Below are 23,489 nucleotides of genomic sequence, written 5' to 3'. Positions count from 1 at the left end.
CGGGCCACCCGACCTGCTGGAATCCCATGAGGGGGAAGAACACTCCACCCTCCTCGTGCAAGGGGGTCCAGGATTGGGCTCAGCTCTCACCTTCTCCTGGTGCAGGTCTCCTGCTGGGGGCAGACCTGGCACTGCCTCCTGCTGAGCCTGGCTGCTGCTAGGGGCTGTGGCTGTCAAGATCACATGCACTATAGTGGGGTCAGCGCACCCTGGCCAGAGTGCAGAGCCACCTCCCTTCCTGGTGCATCTTGCACTCCCTGCTCTGTCTGCTCCATGTGCCTGCTCCACCTTCCCTGTAATGGCCCTGCCTGTGGCACCAGAGCCACTTCCCAGAGCCTCTCTCTTGCCCCAGTACCGAGCTCCCTCTACCCTGAACTGCCCCCTTGCTGAATGGTTACCTTCCCTCTCCCTGACACCTCACCTATCTCCTTGCTGCCAGCACTGTGGGAGCCCCCCATGAAGCCAAGGGGATGCTGGTGCTGGTGGAAGTACTGCCATGGGGTGGCATTCCCAAAGGACTTTCAGTACAGGTTGCAGGAGCTCAGCTTGCACCAAAGCACCTCCTCCTCCATCCTGCTCTGGACTATCACGCAGGGCATGGCCATATATTTGGAGTGGGTGTTTGTGATGGGGTGTAGGTTGCAGAGTTCATGGGGGAATAGGCAGGGCTGGGCAGGATGTGGGGGTGCATGAGGGGCTTGGGGTGCATGTGCTGTGCGTGGGATGGGGGGGTAAATGGGGGAATAGGCAGGGTTAGGTCACTTGAGTGTATCGGGTATAAGGATAGGGGATGCATCAGTGCTTAATTTGTGCTGGGGCTTTCCAGAGCTCAGCCCCAGTGCCTTTTTCGTTAGAAATTAAGCACTTCTGGTCTGCCTTTTCACCTTGTTCTGAACCACAGAACAAATTTATATTTTCTTGGTGTGCGATGAAGCACATTCTCCCTCTTTTCCTTGCCTGTCCTTCCTGAACAAACTATACTCCTCTACCCAGAGCCATTCCTAGGGGACAGGGAATCAGGGTGACAGCTCTGGACCCCACGCTTATAGCAGCCCCACGGATGGCATAATTGGCTAGCGCTGCATGGGCAGTGGGTGAACCACTGGCTGGGGTAGGCTACCCCCAGCCTCACTCCTTCCACCTGAGAGAGAGCAAGCGCTGGGAGGGAGACCTCATAGTGATACCATTGTAGCCTTCCCAGTCCCAGAGTGACAGAAGGGGGAGCATAGGGTGCCGCTGTAGCCTCCCCAGCCCTAGGAAAGCAGGCGGTGTGGCCCCAGCCCCCTGGAGCCCAGCAGCAATACTGAAGCGAGTCCTGGAGGGAGGAGGGGGGAGGAGTGTGGATGGGGACATGCCTGGCTGTTTGGAGAGGCACTGCCTCCCCCTGCACCCAGCACAGTCGGGCCCAGAAGTGATGTCACTTCCGCCCCGGGCCCTGCACCCCCCTAAGGATGGCTCTGCCTCTACAAATATTCTAGTCATGAGATACATCCCACAAAGTCTCTGGGATGCCAGTGAAGTCAGAAATTTTCTTTGCATACTAAGACTTCCAGTTGCTTCTGTTTATTCCCTATACTCCTAGCATTTGTACACAGACACCTAAGATGTAGGACAGATACTCCAACCACTTTTTTTTTTGTTACTCTTATGACCCTATTGTAATTCTCCATTTTCCAGTCCTCTGGCAAGGTCACCGTTTTTATATTTGTGAGCTTTTGTCACCTGCCCCCATTTGAACCTAATTTAAAGCCCTCCTCACCAGGTAGGAGATTTTTGAATTCCAAGATGTCCTTCCCCTTTGCCAGGTGGACTCCATCTTTTCCCAGCAATCCTTCTTCCTGGCACAATATCCCATGGTTGAGGAAGCCAAAGTCCTCCTTTCAACACCATCTTCACAGCCATATATTCATACCAGGGATATTTTTTCCCTTCCTGGGCCCCTTCCCTCAACCACAGGCTGGACAAGAACAAAACTTGAATCCCTGACTCCTTCTCCTTAGCTCCCAGAGCCCTGTGAGCACTGCTTATCTCTCAGGGTCATACCTGCCAATACTATTAATCCCCAGGTAAATAAGCAGAATGGGATAGGGGTCAGAGGGCTGGATGAGACTCAGCAACCTTTCCATAACACCTCAGATGCGGGCTTCAGGCAAGCAGTACACCTCCCTCGACATCACATCAGGCCACCAGATGGATACCTCTTCCCTCTTGGCAGGGAGTCCTCAACCACCACCACCACTTGTCTCCTCCTCTTGGATATGGTAGCAGTGAGCGTACCAGGCTTGTGGGCAATTGGCTCCTCCTCAGCTTTGGGGTCTGCTCCTCTCCTCCTGTTGCCAGTACAGCATAACAGCTCTTGACCTTGATGGATGGAGGACCAGAGTGGGGACGGAGCACATCCCACTGCCTGAAGGGCCAGCTACCAGTCTTCTCCCTCCAGAGCTGCCCAAAACAATATCCAGCCTTTCATTTGAAGACATCAAGACTCAGAGGATCCACCAGGCTCCTTGGTATTTTGCTCAATGGTTAATCATCATCACTGTTAAAAAATGTATGGCTTATTTCTAATTATAATTTGACTAGTTTCAGTTTCCTACCATTGACTTTGGGCCCAGCTTGTCAGGATGTTCCCTGTAGAACTTTTTTTACTAGGTCAGGAACAAGGAAATGGGCACTAGGTTCCCAGGAGCATTCATCAGGGCAATAGCCCTCCCAGTGTATGAGGTAGTACATTTGGCCTTGCTGCAGTTTGTAATCAGGAACAGCATGCACTATGTATTCCTCATGACCCTGTCTCTTGACTGGTGGCAGCAGCTGTTAGGCCTGGTTGAGGAACTGGTCCTATGTATAAGGCTTCAAAATGATATGTGGAACACTGACTATATTTTGAGGGGCTTGGAGAGTTGAAGTTTGAAGGCAACAGTGTTCATCTGATGACATATCCAGAAGGAGATGAGGAATTGGTTGTCCAGCTTGTAGGAAGGTCTGTTTGTACAGAAGAGTCTCAAGGCAATTGAGTTGAATAATAAATAGTAGCAGTAGCAAATTGTTCTCCTATATGAGGCCAGTTCCCTATAGACACACCACAGGTCATCCTCACTTTGCTCATTATCAAATTTTCACTGGTTTGAAGATTGAGAGGCATGGAGAAGATGGCCTTGAAAATTCAAACTGATGTCTTGAGATACGGCAGTGATCTAGGACAGGAGGGTGCCTAGCTAGAAAGTAGCACTTGGGCTGAAAGCTTGTAACTTTTCATAAAGGTTATATACAGCTGTCTCACTGTTCTCCCACCCCACTTTGTGTATCATTGAATGTGGAAGTGTGTAGAAAATCAGCATATGAGAAAAGAGGTAAGTGAGGAAGTCCACACAAATGAATACGTTAGAGCCAGAAACCATAATGATATAAACATTTATCTTATGTTTCATATTTGAACTTTCTCGGGTGGAGAAGTGAAGGTTAATTAACACTCAAAGGGTGCACACTTATTAAAATTAAAATACAATTGTTTTTGTTTACTCCTCCCCTCTCCCCCACTTGTCAGGCTCCAAATTGTGTCAGGCTATATTTTAAAGATGTTTACAATCTGGTCTGCCACTTGCTATCCGTTTTTTCAGTACCTGGTATTATAGGGCCTTCACCTGATTAAGGTATCTAGGGGTCACCTCAAGGAAAAATGGGGGGAAATATATGAATAATTAATAATTCTGGCAAATATTTATAAAAATTTCCCAATAATTAGACCTCAGATTTAGCAAATGTATCTTGTATAACTGAGTTTCTACCGACAAGTTCCAGTCTATTGACAAGTTCTCCATGGGGAAAATCAAGTAGTATTCCAATATAAATTTAAATAAGCCTACTGTGAAACTGACAGAGGTGAACAACGGAGATGTTTAAGTGTTTATGATTAAATATATATTTATTGTTCCTGCTGTTTGGTTGTCTTGGCTGTTATTAATAAATATTGAACCTAAAACAGGTTTTTATATCGTTTACAAGTTCTGCAACTTAGAAAAGAATCTCCATCAGATGGCAGTAAAGGATAAGAAATAAGAAAGTGAAATACATTTCACAGTTTAGCACAACCCCTTTGGATTATTTTGATCTACAGTTTTCAAAGATCTGCAAATTCTTAAATTTGTACAGTGTAGCCTTTGAGTTGACACCTGCACCTATAGCACTGTCTTCTAAATATTGCACCCTGTTTTCATATAAGCAATTCAGAAGCCCCTTCCCAGCATTAAGTAAATAAAATCTTCCTATTGGTTTAAAATGAATGAGTCTCTTTCCCTGGAATGGGAAAGGGATCTGATTTTCTGAGCGATTAGCAATTTTGTCTGCAGACTTTTCAAACCAAGTTACACTACTTCCTGCATGTACTGCAAAAGGCATAGTAGAAATTAAATTATTTTCTGAGTTTGAAAAAGCCCGCGCAAGGATTGCCCAGTAACAACCCTCCTTTTTACCTCTTCAATGAGCTATCTGGACGCACCCCTTTGCTCGGTCGGAGGAATGCGGAGTTGTTTTGAGTACTCGTTCCGTGCAAAACTATGTGCCCGGGATTTTCCAACAGACTGTCAAACAGATTCGTTACCCACTTGGAGACCTCTATTCTCGAACATCTGACAAAAAATAACCTGTAAAGGAGAAGATTGGATGGGAGGCTTGAGAACTGTAAATACTGACTTCCTATTGCAAGTTATACAGTGGGGAAACGATCATTACACATTAAATCTCAAATTTCCCATGTCATTTTCAGACACAGTAATCCCACTCGCAGGTACGTTTAAGTGCGTGTGTGAACGGAATGTAATTTATACATTTTGCCCAATATAATCCACCGCTAGAAAAAATGAGGACGAAATCCTGTCCCCGCTGATATCAGTTATATCTTATTTGATTGATTTGTTACGTTGATTTTTGTAAGAGGGGGATTTCACCATTTGACGAATACACGATTCCTACCAGAACTTTTGGAGATAATCAAACCCTTTTTTGACTTTGTGGGTGGCTCTGAAAAGAGCCGTTAGGGTAGTTTTAAAGTCGAAGTGTTTATTCCTCAGTCAGCTTTACTTGCTCTTGGCCTTGTGGCTCTCCGTTTTTTTGGGCAGCAGCACGGCCTGGATGTTGGGCAGGACACCCCCCTGAGCGATCGTCACTTTCCCCAGGAGCTTATTGAGCTCCTCGTCGTTACGGATGGCGAGCTGCAGGTGACGGGGGATGATCCTAGTTTTCTTGTTGTCCCGAGCAGCGTTGCCGGCTAACTCGAGAATCTCAGCGGTCAGATACTCCAGCACCGCGGCCATATAGACCGGAGCTCCAGCCCCCACCCGCTCAGCGTAATTACCTTTGCGGAGCAGCCGGTGCACACGGCCCACCGGGAACTGCAGCCCAGCCCGCGAGGAGCGAGACTTTGCCTTGGCCCTCGCTTTACCTCCCTGCTTGCCTCGGCCTGACATTGCAATTCACGTTCTACGCAACACTGTTTGCTCCAGAAAAGAAACGCAGTGTAAGCCAAGGGACAGCCAGCAGCCGCCTTTATATTTCTCCCGTTTTCAGATTCAAACGATTTATGATAGGCTGAAGACTTGCCTTCTCTGAACAGCCAATGGGGAGGCGGATCTAACTGTGACCAGTGGTGAAGTGTAATATGCCGGTTCGGGATAGGGTGGCTTTTGCGTCTTATCTCGAATAATAATTAAAAAAGGGGGGTCGGTACCATTTTTTCCCACGCTGTTATTGCTGAGCTGCAAAGAATAAGAGGGAATACCCTATTTTCAAGCTCATTTAATATCAAGGGAGTTTTCTTTGTGTTTACAGTTTAGAAATGTCTGCAATGGCTCTTGTACATTGGGCCTCAGTGACATGGAACACGCATTGAAGGTGCTCTTACTCCTAATTTAGCTTCTTTGAGGTAAATTTATCAATTACATTAATTTAAATAAAACCCTAGTCCCCGATCTTCGATACTATCTTGCAGTGGTAATGATATCAGGACATTGAGAAGTGGACCAACTATTGATTTGTTTAACAGTAAGGATAGATGTAGTCAAAGACTGGCTAAAGTGAGTATTCCATAGCAGCAGTGCATTGTTTACAGAAACACAAGAATATTTATGTAAATATCTAGTGAGTAGAAAATAATTTTGTCTGAAGATGACATTGGGGAATTGAGATGTAATGCATAACGATCAATCTCTCACAGCCTAACTTGTTACAGGAACAGTCAGTATTTATATATGCATCTCACGTCCCACACAACGTTCTTTTCCAGATCGTTGTCAGATTTACGAGAACAAAGGTCTCCAAATGACAGGTACATCTGTTCGAAAGTCAAATAGAAAATGATTTTCTGAAAATCCCTGGAACCTAGTTTTGTACCGAACTAGTATTCAAAACCACCCCCTATTCCTCCGACCGAGCAAAGGGGTGCGTGTAGGTAGCTCCTTGAAGGGGTTAAAAGGACGGTTTGTCACTATGCAATCCTTGCACAGCGCGGGCTTTTCAAACTCACACAAGGTTTGTAATTGACTAATCCTTGCACAGCGCGGGCTTTTCAAACGCAGGAACTTGTTTTTAATCCGCGCCAAGCAACCACAGAGAGAACGGATTTTGCTTCTAAAACTGCCATTTTCTCGCACTTCCCTCACTCACTCTCCTCGCCTCCTCGGAGGCCTGGGCCAATATGCGTTTACACGATAATCTTATCGCTATTCTAGATCAATCCCCTAACATAAGCATTTATACGGAGGGAATGATTGCCTCCCTCACTAATCCCCTTTAACTATTTTACAAAATACACGCTCTCAAAATATTAACAATTTTTTAATATCCCTAATTATGCTGCTTTCTAGAAAATGCGCTCGACTCTCTTCCCCGTAAACCCAAGTTCCTGTGCCTCTGCGACTGATGGGGAAACTAGCCAGAGACCGCATCTAAGGACACCATGTACAACTAATTTTCCTGCAACTGTTTGCTGCTAATCAAAGTTACAATTCTTTACAACTATTACTTCGATATTCTAACCAAACATGAATTAACACAAAAGGTAGGAGCCCAGTAAGTTTGCAACGTGTTTCCTTTAAGTTTTACTTGCCATTTTCATACCTTCATGATTCAACCCCGCATCTCTACATAAATCGGCACTGAAATAAGAGAAGTATCTGCGCAGTCTTTCTAAAAGTGACAAACTTGTTGCTTAGACCAGAACTTCTACTATAAAGTATTTTCTCCTTGTGCAAAGTCTTCCTTCCCGAGCTCATTAAGTTGACACAGCTCTTACTGTGAAAACGTGGGTGGCTCTGAAAAGAGCCGTTGTTAATTAGATGTGAAAAAAAGACAAACTCTAACCACCAAACCCGTACAGAGTGCGGCCCTGGCGTTTCAGAGCATACACCACATCCATGGCTGTAACCGTTTTACGCTTAGCGTGCTCTGTGTAAGTAACAGCATCGCGGATAACATTCTCCAAAAACACCTTCAACACGCCACGGGTCTCTTCATAGATCAAACCAGAAATACGCTTGACACCGCCCCGACGAGCCAAACGACGAATAGCCGGTTTGGTAATACCTTGGATGTTATCGCGAAGCACCTTCCGATGGCGCTTAGCGCCTCCTTTTCCAAGTCCCTTGCCACCTTTACCACGACCAGACATGATTATCCAATTTACACACACAAAAAGATAAGTTTAACTATGTTTAAACTGTGCCATCGAATATGGTCTCGTCTCTATATACACTCGGAGCCGACCTAATTGAAAACCTGAAAGAGGCGGGTCTATTCTAGTTGTCTTCCCCTTCCTTCCCCCAATGGCCTCTGTACAATGCTTATTCAAAAGAAAAGGGCGGGAGAGCAATCCCCTCCCCCCGCTCGCCATTGGCTGTAGACTGCATCTTTTAAAATTCAGAAATCTTTTGATTAAACATGTATACATTTAGTTCTGTAGTATTTCCTGAGATTTTGTATTTATATGCATTATTAAATCCTACCTAATTATTGGAATCCCAGATTTTCCAGCAATACTGGTCACTTTAAATGGTTTAAAATAAGAGCCACATTCAAAATGTGCTTTTTATTTGTCATTGATGTATTTTCATTTCTGGAGGATCTTCCAGAAAAGTGCTTCACATCATGGCCTATTTCTTTTGAAAAAGCTCCTTGGAGTTTTTGAAAGTTGCAGTCTTGCAGCAAAATGTGGCTAATCAGGTTTCCTGACACATCTTTCTCCTTTCTTCAACCCCACATTCACTGCTATTTTCCAAAGCATGCATAAAGAAGGCTAATGTGATAAGTACTCCTTAATTTCATCCAAACGATGTGTTAATATGGCTGTTATTATCACTTCCAGAATCTGACACTCCATTAGTTATGTACAGAAAATGGAGGAATATGTGAGCATCATCTGTTTCTGGCCCTTTCGTATATTCTCAGTGACCTCTAGAACCTGGCATCTGCACTGGAATTCACACAGGTCCAGGTACCCTCTCTGTCCTTTCTGAAGCACTATTGGACATTTGGTCTGAACTCAACAAGATGAAATGCAATATAGATATGTGCAAAGTACTACACTTAGGAAGGAAAAATCAAGTGCACAACTACAAAATGGGGATTAACTGTCTAGGTGGTAGTACTGCTGGAAATGATCTGGGAGTTAGAGGGGAATACAAATTGAATGAGAGTCAACAATTTAAGGCAGTTATGAAAAAGACAATATTCTGGGATGTGTTAACAGTAATGTTGTATGTAAGACACAGGAGATAATCGTACCAGTTTACTGAGCACAAGTGAGGCCTCAACTGGAGTGCTGTGTCCAATTTTAGGCAACACACTTTATAAAAGATGTGGACAAATTGGAGAGACCAGGGGAAAGTAACAAAAATAATAAAAGGTTTAGAAATCTGACCTATGAAGAAAGGCTGAAAAAAATAGGAATGAAGATCAATTGTGTTCCATGTCCACTAAAGGTAGGACAAGAAGTAATGGTCTTAGTCTGCAGACAGAATGATTTAGATTAGAAATTGGGAAAAAAGGGTAGATTAAATTTGGAATAGGATTCCAAGGGGGATTGCAGAATCCTCATCATTGGAGAATTTTGAGAACAGGTTTGACAAACAGCTGTCAAGGATGTGTGGCTGTTGCACCCAATCATGATTTATAGAAATATGCTTATGAATGTAAATATGACATGACTGGAATATATTTTATGCTAGGTATGCCATGTAACATATATCTGCAAAGGTTATGATCTACTGGATATAGTCATCCTATTTACATGTATGTATCATTTTTGTATTCAAAGTTATGAATATTGATTATGTACTTGTTTGATTTTAAGTAGCCTCAGTGAAGCAGTTGGGGCAAACAGCTGTACATAGAATCATAGAATATCAGGGTTGGAAGGGACCTCAGGAGGTCATCTAGTCCAACCCCCTGCTCAAAGCAGAACCAATTCCCAGTCAGGGCTTTGTCAAGTATGACCTTAAAAACCTCTAAGGAAGGAGATTCCAACACCTCCCTAGGTAACCCGTTCCAGTGCTTCACCGCTCTCTGAGTGAAAATGTTTTTCCTAATATCCAATCTCAACCTCCCCCACTGCAACTTGAGACCATTACTCCTTGTTCTGTCATCAGGTACCACTGAGAACAGTCTAGATCCATCCTCTTTGGAACCCCCTTTCAGGTAGTTGAAAGCAGCTATCAAATCCCCCCTCATTCTTCTCTTCTGCAGACTAAACAATCCCAGTTCCCTCAGCCTCATCTCATAAGTCATGTGCTCCAGCCCCCTAATCATTTTTGTTGCCCTCCGCTGGACTCTTTCCAATTTTTCCACATCCTTCTTGTAGTGTGGGGCCCAAAACTGGACACAGTACTCCAGATGAGGCCTCACCAATGTCGAATAGAGGGGAATGATCACATCCCTCTATCTGCTGGCAATGACCCTACATATACAGTTCAAAATGCTGTTAGCCTTCTTGGCAACAAGGGCACACTGTTGACTCATAGGCTACATCTACACTACAGCATAAAATTGAAATTATTAAAACTGGTTTTATAAAACCGGTTTTATAAAATTGATTTTACGCTTCCACACTAGGGCACATTAATTCGGTGGTGTGCGTCCATGGTCCTTGGCTACCATCGATTTCCGGAGCGGTGCACTCTGGGTAGCTACAGTAAAAGAATGAGACCAATAACTTCGATTTCCATCCACACTAATCCTAAATCGATATAGTAATATCGATTTTAGGGTTACTCCCATCTCGTTGGGGAGGAGTACAGAAATCGATTTTAAGAGCCCTTAAAATCAATTTAAAGTGCCTTACAGTGTGGACGGGTACAATGTTAAATCGATTTAACGCTGTTTAAATCGATTTAACGCTGTAGTGTGGACCAGGCCCTAGTCAGCTTCTCGTCCACTGTAACCTCTAGGTCCTTTTCTGCAGAACTGCTGCCTAGCCATTAGGTCCCTAGTCTGTAACAATGAATGAGATTCTTCCGTCCTAAGTGCAGGACTCTGCACTTGACCTTGTTGAACCTCATCAGGTTTCTTTCGGCCCAGTTCTCTAATTTATCTAGGTTTCTCTATATCCTGTCCCTACCCTCCAGCGTATCTACCACTCCTCCAAGTTTAATGTTGTCTGCAAGCTTGCTGAGAGTGCAGTCCACGCCATCCTCCAGATCATTATTGAAGATATTGAACAAAACCAGCCCCAGGACCGATCCTTGGGGCACTGCACTTGAAACTGGCTGCCAACTAGACATGGAGCCGTTGACCACTACCCGTTGTGACCGACGATCTAGCCAGTTTTCTATCCACCTTATAGTCCAATCATCCAGCCCATACTTCAACTTACTTCTATATCAGTGTTAGAGAGGGTGAACAATTTATGAGTTTACTCTCTGTAAGTTTTATACAGGGTAAAATAGATTTATTTGGGGTTTGGACCCCATTGGGAGTTGGGTATCTGAGTGCTGGAGACAGGAACACTTCTTAAGCTGTTTTCAGTTAAGCTTGCATGTAGTGGGGTGGTCACCTCCTGCAGCCCTGAAAGGGCCTAAAGCAGTCAGAGGAAAAAGGCTGCCCTGAGGAGCCAATTCCTAGGCTCATCGGGGAAAGCAGTAACATCTGAGGCCATGCCCCAGTCAGGCCCAGCTGGCCCTTATAAGAGGCTGCGAGTCAGGAGCTCAGGTAGTTTCTCTTTAATTATTGAGGGAGATGGGCCTGGCTGCTGGGTAGCTGAACAGAGTACCTAGAGTGGAGCAGGGCTGGGAGAAGGCCAGAGAAGCTGGGGGTCTCCATCTTGGAAAGCTCCCAGGCTGCAGGCCTTGCTAAAGGGCCAGAAAAGGTACTGGGGTTGCAGAGGGGCAGTCCAAGGGTAGGCAGAGGCAGCAAGTCCAAACCCTTCTTGCCAATAAGTGGCAATTATACTACAGTCTGCCCCAATGAGTGGGGGGTAGATGGTGACTGGCAGTTTCCAAAGACTGAGATGGGGATATCAGTTTAGGGGTTCCCTGGGGAGGGGAAACCCAGTGAGACTGTGGGGTACTGCAGGAGGTAGAACCTTGAGAGAAGGGGCACCGTGGTCCAGGAGGGACACCAGGGCCAGCGACAAGTGAGACATGGGCCTGCAGATAGTGCTCCTGAGTGGACAGAGCTAATTCCTAGGACCACCAGCAGGAGGTGCCGCACTGGTGAGTCAGCACACCGCTATACTACAGCTTGTGGGGGACATGGTTCAGACTTGGGTCTGTTTGTAGCAAGCTAGCATGTTTGGCAAAACTTGGCAGGGCACTGAAGTCCCAAGATGGCAGGGAAAACAGGCTCACAGTCTCAGCACATCAGGTGGCAGTCCCAAAGGGGATTTCTCTGATCCAACCTATCATAGGATGATCTAGGTTTGCTTGGTTTTGCCACAGTGCAGGGCTAGATCAACATGATGACCTCTCAGCCCTAGTTTTCTATGATTCTATTGCTCTGGGTCATTCCAGCAGTCTGGTGGTAAGTGATACAGTGTACTACAAAGCTCAATTAAAACTAATCAAAGATAGGATTTTCTTTGGGACTCAGCCCGTTGATCAGAAAAGGCAGAATTAAGACTGGGAGGCGAGAAGTGGTGTTGAGGTGTGGTCTTAGACATTGCCTTAATTGTCTTTCCTGATTTTAGTGTTTGGGAGCAGACTGGATTTTAGCTGGGGGCTAAAATGGTGGATTTGGCTAACCTTTTTTCACAGGTCAAGGACAAATCTCACACTGTGTATATAGTTAAAGGGGTCATTCTTTAAATTGGAGGAAACATGTGACACACTGAGGTTCTGGAACTGTGCATACTAGAGAGGCAGTGGACTTGATCTGTGTGCTTATTGACAGTCTTGGACAACAAAACACAGCTGTCCTTAAAGGGCTGTGCAGCTGGAGTACAGCTTTGCAGACACTGCTTCAAAATGTGTAAAGCTGGAAAATGAATATAAGACACAGATAAGCTTAAAGCTTCCAAATGCATTGGCCAAAATATCTGTTCCACACTGGGAAAAAGGTGAAAAGTTTACAATCCCAGAATTTAGAAGCTAGTGAGGCCTTAGGAAATGTCCTATTCCACAATGAAAAACTGAAGCTGAGTGATTTAAGGAAGGGGATGTGAAGTTAAATGGAGTTTATTGAACTGATAAGAGAAGAAGTTAGACAGTTGGGAGGGGTTCAAGTATTACATTGTTGAAAATGTAAGTGTTAAAGGGGATGTTGACTTATTCCTTCTCTTGACATGCCTTTTTAAAAAAAGAAAAATCTACTAAGATCAATTAGGGGGAAGTAACATAGCCGCTAATATTGCTGTCAGAAAAAGAACAGTTGAAGTGTAGCAGCAGCGGTACCTATGCTGAAGCTGACTGAAACTTAGAAAAGAATAAGGAAATCAAAGCTGTATCAAGACAGACTATTTCTAAAATACAGCAGTTAACAGAGCCCCCACCCCCAAAGTTATGTCACCTGTGAAAAATGTATTAACCTAGTAAGGAGGGCTTTAAACTAGGTTCGACGGGGACAGGTGAGCAAACCCCACAGGTAAGTGGGGAACAAGACCTGGGAGATGGGTTGGAAACAGGAGGGAGCACGGGCTATAATGGCAGAGAGAAAGGAGGGTCAGGACAAAGCTGGGAGGCAAGATCAAACCAGTATCTTAGATGCCTGTATACAAATGCAAGAAGTATGGGTAATAAGCAGGAAGAAATGGAAGTGCTAATAAATAAATACAACTATGACATTGTTGGCATTAATGAAACTTGGTGGGATAATACACATGACTGGAATGTTGGTGTGGATGGGTATAGTTTGCTCAGGAAGGATAGAAAGGGGAAAAAGGGAGGAGGTGTTGCCTTATATATTAAAAATGTACACACTTGGACTGAGGTGGAGATGGACATAGGAGATGGAAGTGTTGAGAGTCTCTGGGTTAGGCTAAAAGGGGTAAAAAACACGGGTGATGTCGTGCTGGGAGTCTACTACAGGCCACCTAATCAGGTGGAAGAGGTGGATGAGGCTTTTTTCAAACAACTAACAAAATCATCCAAAGCCCAAGATTTGGTGGTGATGGGGGACTTCAACTATCCAGATATATGTTGGGAAAATAACACCGCGGGGCACAGACTATCCAATAAGTTCCTGGACTGCATTGCAGACAACTTTTTATTTCAGAAAGTTGAAAAAGCTACTAGGAGGGAAGCTGTTCTAAACTTGATTTTAACAAATAGGGAGGAACTCGTTGAGAATTTGAAAGTAGAAGGAAGCTTGGGTGAAAGTGATCATGAAATCATAGAGTTTGCAATTCCAAGGAAGGGTAGAAGGGAGTACAGCAAAATAGAGACAATGGATTTCAGGAAGGCAGATTTTGGTAAGCTCAGAGAGCTGATAGGTAAGGTCTCATGGGAATCAAGACTGAGAGGAAAAACAACTGAGGAGAGTTGGCAGTTTTTCAAAGGGACGCTATTAAGGGCCCAAAAGCAAGCTATTCCAATGGTTAGGAAAGATAGAAAATGTGGCAAAAGACCACCTTGGCTTAACCATGACATCATGCATGACCTACAAAATAAAAAGGCGTCATATAAAAAATGGAAACTAGGTCAGATTACAAAGGACGAATATAGGCAAATAACACAGGAATGCAGAGGCAAGATTAGAAAGGCAAAGGCACAAAATGAGCTCAAACTAGCTACGGGAATAAAGGGAAACAAGAAGACTTTTTATCAATACATTAGAAGCAAGAGGAAGACCAAGAACAGGGTAGGCCCACTGCTCAGTGAGGAGGGGGAAACAGTAACGGGAGACTTTGAAATGGCAGAGATGCTTAATGACTTCTTTGTTTCGGTCTTCACTGAGAAGTCTGAAGGAATGTCTAATACAGTGAATGCTTACGGGAAGAGGGTAGGTTTAGAAGATAAAATAAAAAAAGATCAAATAAAAAATCACTTAGAAAAGTTAGATGCCTGCAAGTCACCAGGGCCTGATGAAATGCATCCTAGAATACTCAAGGAGTTAATAGAGGATTTATCTGAGCCTCTAGCTATTATCTTTGGGAAATCATGGGAGACAGGGGAGATTCCAGAAGACTGGAAAGGGGCAAATATAGTGCCCATCTATAAAAAGGGAAATAAAAACAACCCAGGAAACTACAGACCGGTTAGTTTAACTTCTGTGCCAGGGAAGATAATGGAGCAGGTAATTAAAGAAATCATCTGCAAACACTTGGAAGGTGGTAAGGTGATAGGGAATAGCCAGCATGGATTTGTAAAGAACAAATCGTGTCAAACTAATCTGATAGCATTCTTTGATAGGATAACGAGCCTTGTGGATAAGGGAGAAGTGGTGGATGTGATATACCTAGACTTTAGTAAGGCATTTGATACGGTCTCGCATGATATTCTTATAGATAAACTAGGAAAGTACAATTTAGATGGGGCTACTATAAGGTGGGTGGATAACTGGCTGGATAACCGTACTCAGAGAGAGCAGCAAAGAATCCTGTGGCACCTTATAGACTAACAGACGTTTTGGAGCATGAGCTTTCGTGGGCGAATACCCACTTCCTCAGATGCATGTAATGGAAATATCCAGGGGCAGGTATATATATGTGTGCTAGCAAGCAGGCTAGAGATAACGAGGTCAGTTCAATCAGGGAGGATGAGGCCCTGTTCTAGCAGTTGAGGTGTGAAAACCAAGAGAGGAGAAACTGGTTCTGTAATTGGCAAGCCATTCACAGTCTTTGTTCAATCCTGAGCTGATGGTGTCAAATTTGCAGATGAACTGAAGCTCAGCAGTTTCTCTTTGAAGTCTGGTCCTGAAGTTTTTTTGCTGCAGGATGGCCACCTTAAGGTCTGCTATAGTGTGGCCAGGGAGGTTGAGATAACGAGGTTTCTCTCTTGCGTTTGTCTTGCAGTAGGAGGCTTCTGGGTACACGTCTGGCTCTGTTGATCTGTTTCCTTATTTCTTCATGCGGGTATTGTAGTTTTGAGAATGCTACTCTGCCCACATATCTACACCAGTGACACCATCACAGGACCTAACCAGATCAGCCACACCATCACTGGTTCGTTCACCTGCACATCCACCAATGTAATATACGCCAACATATGTCAGCAATGCCCCTCTGCTATGTACATTGGCCAAACTGGACAGTCTCTACGGAAAAGGATAAATGGACACAAATCAGACATTAGGAATGGCAATATACAAAAACCTGTAGGAGAGCACTTCAACCTCCCTGGCCACACTATAGCAGACCTTAAGGTGGCCATCCTGCAGCAAAAAAACTTCAGGACCAGACTTCAAAGAGAAACTGCTGAGCTTCAGTTCATCTGCAAATTTGACACCATCAGCTCAGGATTGAACAAAGACTGTGAATGGCTTGCCAATTACAGAACCAGTTTCTCCTCTCTTGGTTTTCACACCTCAACTGCTAGAACAGGGCCTCATCCTCCCTGATTGAACTGACCTCGTTATCTCTAGCCTGCTTGCTAGCACACATATATATACCTGCCCCTGGATATTTCCATTACATGCATCTGAGGAAGTGGGTATTCGCCCACGAAAGCTCATGCTCCAAAACGTCTGTTAGTCTATAAGGTGCCACAGGATTCTTTGCTGCTTTTACAGATCCAGACTAACACGGCTACCTTCTGATACCGTACTCAGAGAGTAGTTATTAATGGCTCCCAATTCTGCTGGAAAGGTATAACAAGTGGGGTTCCGCAGGGGTCTGTTTTGGGACCGGCTCTGTTCAATATCTTCATCAACGATTTAGATGTTGGCATAGAAAGTATGCTTATTAAGTTTGCGGACGATACCAAACTGGGAGGGATTGCAACTGCTTTGGAGGACAGGGTCAAAATTCAAAATGATCTGGACAAATTGGAGAAATGGTCTGAGGTAAACAGGATAAAGTTCAATAAAGATAAATGCAAAGTGCTCCACTTAGGAAGGAACAATCAGTTTCACACATACAGAATGGGAAGAGACTGTCTAGGAAGGAGTATGGCAGAAAGAGATCTAGGGGTCATAGTAGACCACAAGCTTAATATGAGTCAACAGTGTGATACTGTTGCAAAAAAAGCAAACGTGATTCTGGGATGCATTAACAGGTGTGTTGTAAACAAGACACGAGAAGTCATTCTTCCGCTTTACTCTGCGCTGGTTAGGCCTCAACTGGAGTATTGTGTCCAGTTCTGGGCACTGCATTTCAAGAAAGATGTGGAGAATTTGGAGAGGGTCCAGAGAAGAGCAATAAGAATGATTAAAGGTCTTGAGAACATGACCTATGAAGGAAGGCTGAAGGAATTGGGTTTGTTTAGTTTGGAAAAGAGAAGACTGAGAGGGGACATAATAGCAGTTTTCAAGTATCTAAAAGGGTGTCATCAGGAGGAGGGAGAAAACTTGTTCACCTTAGCCTCCAATGATAGAACAAGAAGCAATGGGCTTAAACTGCAGCAAGGGAGATTTAGGTTGGACATTAGGAAAAAGTTCCTAACTGTAAGGGTAGTTAAACACTGGAATAGATTGCCTAGGGAAGTTGTGGAATCTCCATCTCTGGAGATATTTAAGAGTAGGTTAGATAAATGTCTGTTAGGGATGGTCTAGACAGTATTTGGTCCTGCCATGAGGGCAGGGGACTGGACTTGATGACCTCTCAAGGCCCCTTCCAGTCCTAGAGTCTATGAGTCTATTCAAAGACAATATATAAAAATAAAATTGCAGTTTTAGAAATGAGAGCTGCTAACTTTGGGGAAGGCCCAATGAAAACTCAAAAGATATTTTGATGACCAAGTCTCTGGCATGGAGCATGAAGTAGGATATCAGGTGCATGTCAATATGTCTCAGATGAAAAAGCCCTTTCCAAAATCCATTTTTGAGGGTCCCTGCTATGTAATGGTTAAGGCTAGTCCATCAGTATACCTGGCTCAGGTGAAGGATTAAAAGTGGGTGGTGAGTCGATGGTTGCATGATATGCAGCTGAACCCATACAGAGGGAGGGACAGAAAGGAATCTACTGATGTAAAAAGAGGGAAGAAAGAATAATTGTTTTCTTTTTCAGATGTTGATCAACATGGGAGGCATAATATGAACTATGTTGGGATCCGTGGAAATCAGGATACAGCAGAGAAACAAGGAGGTGACAGTGCATGAGGAAGAGAATACCAACATAGCCTTATGGTTCCCACATAGCCATGCAAGAAAGCCTACAATGTTCTGGTACAGACTGGACTGCAGCCAAGGTGGAAGATCCTAGCAGCTCTCGGGAGCAGGGACTTGGAATGGGGGACCTAGTGGGGACGATGTGTTTAAATGGGTTTGTTTATCTCTTAAGATCCAATAGGAAACAGGAAATGATAGGGTGACAGAAAACAGTGAAATCCTTATCCTATAAAAATCAAAGGAAAAGCTTTCATTGACATCAGTGGGATTGGGATATTCCCCTTATTTTTCAAACAGGAACTGTGTTCAAAGAAAAGCAGTGGCATTTTTCCCTCCCATGAACACTGGATTGAATTGGGGTCAGTGTAGATTGATTTCAGCTTTTAAATTATGTGTGTGTTTAGATTTAATGCACAGTCATCCATTTTATACTGCATGACTTTTACCAGGAACAGTCAGTATTTATCTTTACACCTCTTACATCCCATACACAACTCTCTTGCAGGTTATTTGTGGTCAGATCTAGGAAAATAACCTTCTCCAAATGGATGGTGAATCTGTTTGTAAATCAAACAGGAAATCCTGGAGAACCGTTTGGTACCAAATGAGTATTCAAAAACACTCCCTGCAACAGACTGCAGAGGCGTTTAGAGAGCTCCTCCTGGCAAAATAGGACAGGTTGAGACTGGGCAATCCTTGCACAGCACGATGTTTTCAAACATACAAAAGGGTTTATGGCTGCCCAATCCTTGAAGAGCGCGAGCTTTTCAAATTTTACGAAAGGGTGTAACCACCTCCCAGATGCAAAAGGGGGTTTTGCTTATAACTCACCAACAATTTTGCTTCTCTCACTGTTTGGCTTTTGTCACTTGGAAACTGAAGCTGATGTGCCGCGGCCACAGACACCTTCCATCCCTTACACAACCAAATTGTGCCTTTTCCCGCGCAGTCTCCTAAACGTGGATTATATAAAGCGACAATGCTTGGCTCCGGAACTAATCCCAGTTACCTAATTTGGAAAATGCAACTTCCAAATTGATTTCTGTAATTCAGTCTCAAAAGAATAGTAGGCAGTGGTGCCTGCGGAAGGTCCGCTGGTCTGCGGCTCCGGTGGAGCTGCAGTAGTCATGCCTGCGGACGGTCGGCTGCTCGCGCGGCTCCGGTGGAGCTGCCGCAGTGGTGCCTATGGGAGGTCCACCGGAGCTGCGGAGGCCCGGACCTTCCGCAGGCACCACTGCGGCAGCTCCACCGGAGCTGTGGGATCAGCGCGCGGAGTGGCAAAATTGCCGTCCACCTAGGGTGCTCAAACCCCTAGCACCGGTCCTGATAATATCATCTGGAGGAATACAAGCACATACAAGCGCATGGAGGAATACAAGCACATTGAGAGATATATATATATATATCAATGACGTGCATATATACATCATATATTAATTGCACATTACACAGGAGGAAAAAATCTATGTTAAAGGAAGTTAAGGTTACAAAGTCAAGCACTCAAAATTAGTAAATGACATTATTGTTTGCCCACGAAACCATAATGTGTTCCTTTTGTGTGTATTCATGATACTGTGATGCTGTAGGACTGAAATATGATACTGTATATCATCGTTGCTACCAGGGAGACAATTGAAACAAAACTTGCACAAAGTATATCATGTAACGTGTCAATGGAAAGTTATGATTAGCTAAATAAGATTATCCTTTTTAAATCCATGTGTCATCACTGCATCTGAAGTTATGAATATTGTCTATGTATTTATATCTTAAATGTATTGTTCCTGGGGTAACACCCACAAGGTAGTTTACATCCATCCTAGCCAGCACTCTGTGAATGGACTATTCAAGTTTACATCCAGCCCCAGACAAAATATGGGTAATTGCTGCCCCTCTGAGTCAGCAAGCCATGTAAATGCATGTGACTTGTTTATGTCACCCTGGACTTCATCTTGTACCTATATCTTCCCACAATCTGAGACTGTGAGCTCTTTTCGAAAGAGAAAATCTCCAGGTACATGCCAAAGGATATAGAAGACCCTGGAAACATCTCCATCTTGCCTCTTTCCTGCTCTGGTTCTCTGGACTATGGATTTACAACTAAAAGGGACATTCTAATCTATGGAAGTTCTTTTGTAGTTAACAGAGTCTGTAACATCACTGCTACAAAGATGATATAAGAATATTGACATTATTGTATGTATATTATCTATTAATCATTTGAAGTCTCTTCTTCTTTTCTTTATAAATAAACCTTTCGATTTTAATCACTAAAGGACTGGCAACAGTGTGATTATTGGATAAGATCTGAATTATATACTGCCCTGATTATGTGGCTGGTCTCTTGAGATCAGAAGAACCCTTTGTTTGATGAAGTTGGTTCACAACAACCACTCATTATAAAGTCTAGTGAAATAAGGTCTGGAATGCCTAAGGAGACTGCATTTTTGACTTCTTGTACCCAATGTGGAGAGACAGAAAATTACTTTTGTTACTGGCTTGGTATATCTAGTGATAGAATAAGTAAAAATTTGAGGTGAATCTGCCCTATTTCTCAGTAGTTTTTCCTGAAACTAGTACTCTCATTTGTGACCCATTGAGGCACAGTGAGAGATGCAATATTCAATTCCCACCCACCTCCTCACTCCCCCACTACATGCAGGACCCCTACATCTTTCAGTGTACTTATGCTTGATGTTCATGAATTAGAAGCTATTCCCCCCACCCCTCATTATTGTTAAATGTGCGACTTTAGCCTTTATATACTACATCCTATTCAAGGCTTGCTCTGAATAGAAAATTATTAATTTCCTCATAGGCTTCTCAATGGAGCTCATCAGTATAGTATTTAATTGCTTCACCAAAAACATAATGAATGTATTTTAACACCCCTCTAACATGTATAAGTCAGTTCTTCAGGGCAGCCTTCAACTGTATTATTATGGGCCTGCAGGAAGTCAGTGAAGCCTACCTGATGGTACTCTTTGAAGTCACCAAACTCTGTGCTATTAGCGCCAAGAGTGTTACCGTATTCCCAAGGACAGCCAATTAACCTGACTCCATCACCATATTCTGGTAACTAGAGAACTACTCCAAATGACATAACGGCTCATTTGAAAGCCAATGCATTCACATTGAAAGGAGCTGTAGGAAGACCATAACTTGTGCTCCAAGATTTGTGTATGAGGTTTATTTAAAATTGACAATTCTTTTGACAGAACAATAGCAGCTAGAAAGTATTGTTTCTGAAAGCAGAGCACTGAGCAGGCACATATTTTTGTGTTCTCCATCTAATATTCATCATTTCTTGTCTCATGATGGTTGAAGCAATCTGAATATTCCTTACTTGTGGTGAAAACAATGAGTCCCTGTGGCACCTTAGAGACTAATACATTTATTTGGGCATAAGCTTTCATGGGCTAGAACCCACTTCATCAGATGCATGAAGTGAAAAATACAGGGGCAGGTATAACTACATGAAAAGATGGGGGTTGCTTTACCAAATGTGAGGTCAGGCTAATGAGATCGATCAATTAACAGCAGGATATTAAGGTAGGAAAAATAACTTTTGAAGTGGTAAGAGAGTAGCCCATTACAGACTGTTGACAAGAAGGTGTGAGTAACTGTGGGGAGAAATGAGTATTGGGGAAATTAAGTTTAGATTTTGTAATGACCCAACCACTCCCAATTTTTATTCAGGCCTAATCTGATGGTATCCAGTTTGCAGATTAATTCCAGTTCTGCAGCTTCACATTAGAGTCTGGTTTTGAAGGTTTTTTTGTTGAAGAATTGTCACTGTGAGGTCTGTTATTGAGTGACCAGAGAGACTGAAGTGTTCTCCTACTGGTTTTTGAATGTTATGATTCCTGATGTCAGATTTGTGTCCATTTATTATTTTGTGTAGAGATTGTCCTATTTGGCCAATGGACATGGCAGAGGGGCATTGCTGGCACATGATGGCATATATCACATTGGTAGATGTGTGCAGGCAAACAAGCCCTGGATGGTGTGGCTGATGTGCTTAGGTCCTATGATGGTGTCCCTTGAATAGATGTGTGGACAGAGTTGGCACCAGGATTTGTAGCAGGGTTTGGTTCCTGGGCTGGTGTTTTTGTTGTGTGGCGTGTAGTGGCTGGTGAGTATTTGCTTTCATGTTGGGGGGCTGTCTGTAGGCAAGGACTGGCTTGTCCCCAAGGTTTGTGAGAGTGATGGATCATCCTTCAGGATAGGTTGTAGATCCTTGATGATGTGCTGGAGAGGTTTTAGTTGGGGGCTATAGGTGACGGCTAGTGGTGTTCTGTTACTTTCTTTGTTGGGCCTGTCTTGTAGTAGGTGACTTCTCGGTACCGTTCTGTCTGTTTCTTCACTTCACCAGGTGCGTATTGCAGTTTTAAGAACACTTGAGAGAGATTTTGGAGGTGTTTGTCTCTGTCTGAGAGATTGGAGCAAATGCAGTTGTATCTTAGGCCATGTCTACATCTAAAATTTTGCAGCGCTGGTTGTTACAGCTGTATTAGTACAGCTGTATAGGGCCAGCGCTGCAGAGTGGCCACACTTACAGCAACCAGCGCTGCAAGTGGTGTTAGATGTGGCCACACTGCAGCGCTGTTGGGCGGCTTCAAGGGGGGTTCGGGGAACGCGAGAGCAAACCGGGAAAGGAGACCAGCTTCGCCGCGGTTTGCTCTCGCGTTCCCCGAACCACCCTGCAAACCGCAGGGAAGGAGACCTGCTTGCTCGGGGTTCCGGGAACGCGAGAGCAAGCCGGGGAAGGAGACCAGCTTGATTACCAGAGGCTTCCTCCTTCCACGGAGGTCAAGAAAAGCGCTGGTAAGTGTCTACATTGGATTACCAGCGCTGGATCACCAGCGCTGGATCCTCTACACCCGAGACAAAACGGGAGTACGGCCAGCGCTGCAAACAGGGAGTTGCAGCACTGGTGATGCCCTGCAGATGTGTACACCTTCAAAGTTGCAGCACTGTAACTCCCTCACCAACGCTGCAACTTTCTGATGTAGACAAGCCCTTAGAGCCTGGCTGTAGACAACAGATCGTATGATGTGGTCTGGATGAAAGCTAGAGGCATATAGGTATCCTGAAGCAAATACTCACCAGCAACTACATACAAACAGACTCCAATGTGAAGCTCCAGAACTGGAATTAATTTGCAAACTAGATATCATCAAAGTAGGCCTGAATGAAGACTGGGACTGGTTGGATCATTACAAAACCTAAACTTAATTTCCCCAATACTAATTTCTCCCTACTGTTACTCACACCTTCTTGTCAATAATCTGTAATGGGCTACTCCTTTACCACTTCAAAAGTTATTTTTCCTACCTTAGTATCCTGCTGTTAATTGATTGATCTCCTTAGACTGACCTCACACTTGGTAAAGCAACCCCCATTCTTTCACGTATTTATATCTGATCTTGCATTTTTCACTTCAATGTTGCTACCAGTTAGACAATTGTTAGTCTCTAAGGTGCCACAAAGACTCCTCATTGTTTTTGCTAATACAGACTAATAGGGCTACCACTCTGAAACCTTACTTGTGGTTATGTGTCTGAGGATTACCTTGTCCAAAACTCTCTAAAATTGCACCACAATGTCTACCCCATTCCTTTTACAATTCATTACTTTTTAAAGCATTTTTGTATGTACATGCATTTCAGAATGCTTTGAAAATAATAATCAGCTCATTTTGGTGGAAGAAATATTTTAAGAACCCTTTTAACAAATGTCCCTGAATCTGTATGACAAATACTACATAAATCCCTGTTTTACATATGGGCATATCTCTTCAT

General features: G+C 43.8%; 2 protein-coding genes across 2 annotated transcripts; both read right to left on the bottom strand.

Annotated features, from left to right (window-relative positions):
* Positions 1-4,885: 4,885 nt before the first annotated feature.
* LOC115644250 (histone H2A type 2-C) lies at positions 4,886-5,589 on the bottom strand. Its single transcript, XM_030548369.1, has one exon. It carries the CDS (start codon positions 5,463-5,465, stop codon positions 5,076-5,078), a length of 390 nt encoding a protein of 129 aa, XP_030404229.1. The 5' UTR covers positions 5,466-5,589; the 3' UTR covers positions 4,886-5,075.
* A 1,184-nt stretch (positions 5,590-6,773) lies between these two features.
* Positions 6,774-7,707, bottom strand: LOC115644266 (histone H4). Its single transcript, XM_030548383.1, has one exon. It carries the CDS (start codon positions 7,661-7,663, stop codon positions 7,352-7,354), a length of 312 nt encoding a protein of 103 aa, XP_030404243.1. The 5' UTR covers positions 7,664-7,707; the 3' UTR covers positions 6,774-7,351.
* Positions 7,708-23,489: the final 15,782 nt, after the last annotated feature.

This window comes from Gopherus evgoodei, chromosome 1, assembly GCF_007399415.2.
Source record: "Gopherus evgoodei ecotype Sinaloan lineage chromosome 1, rGopEvg1_v1.p, whole genome shotgun sequence".
NCBI classification, from domain to species: Eukaryota; Metazoa; Chordata; order Testudines; family Testudinidae; genus Gopherus; species Gopherus evgoodei.
Note: the sequence above shows the minus strand (reverse complement) of the source record. Positions and strands in the feature narration are given on the sequence as shown.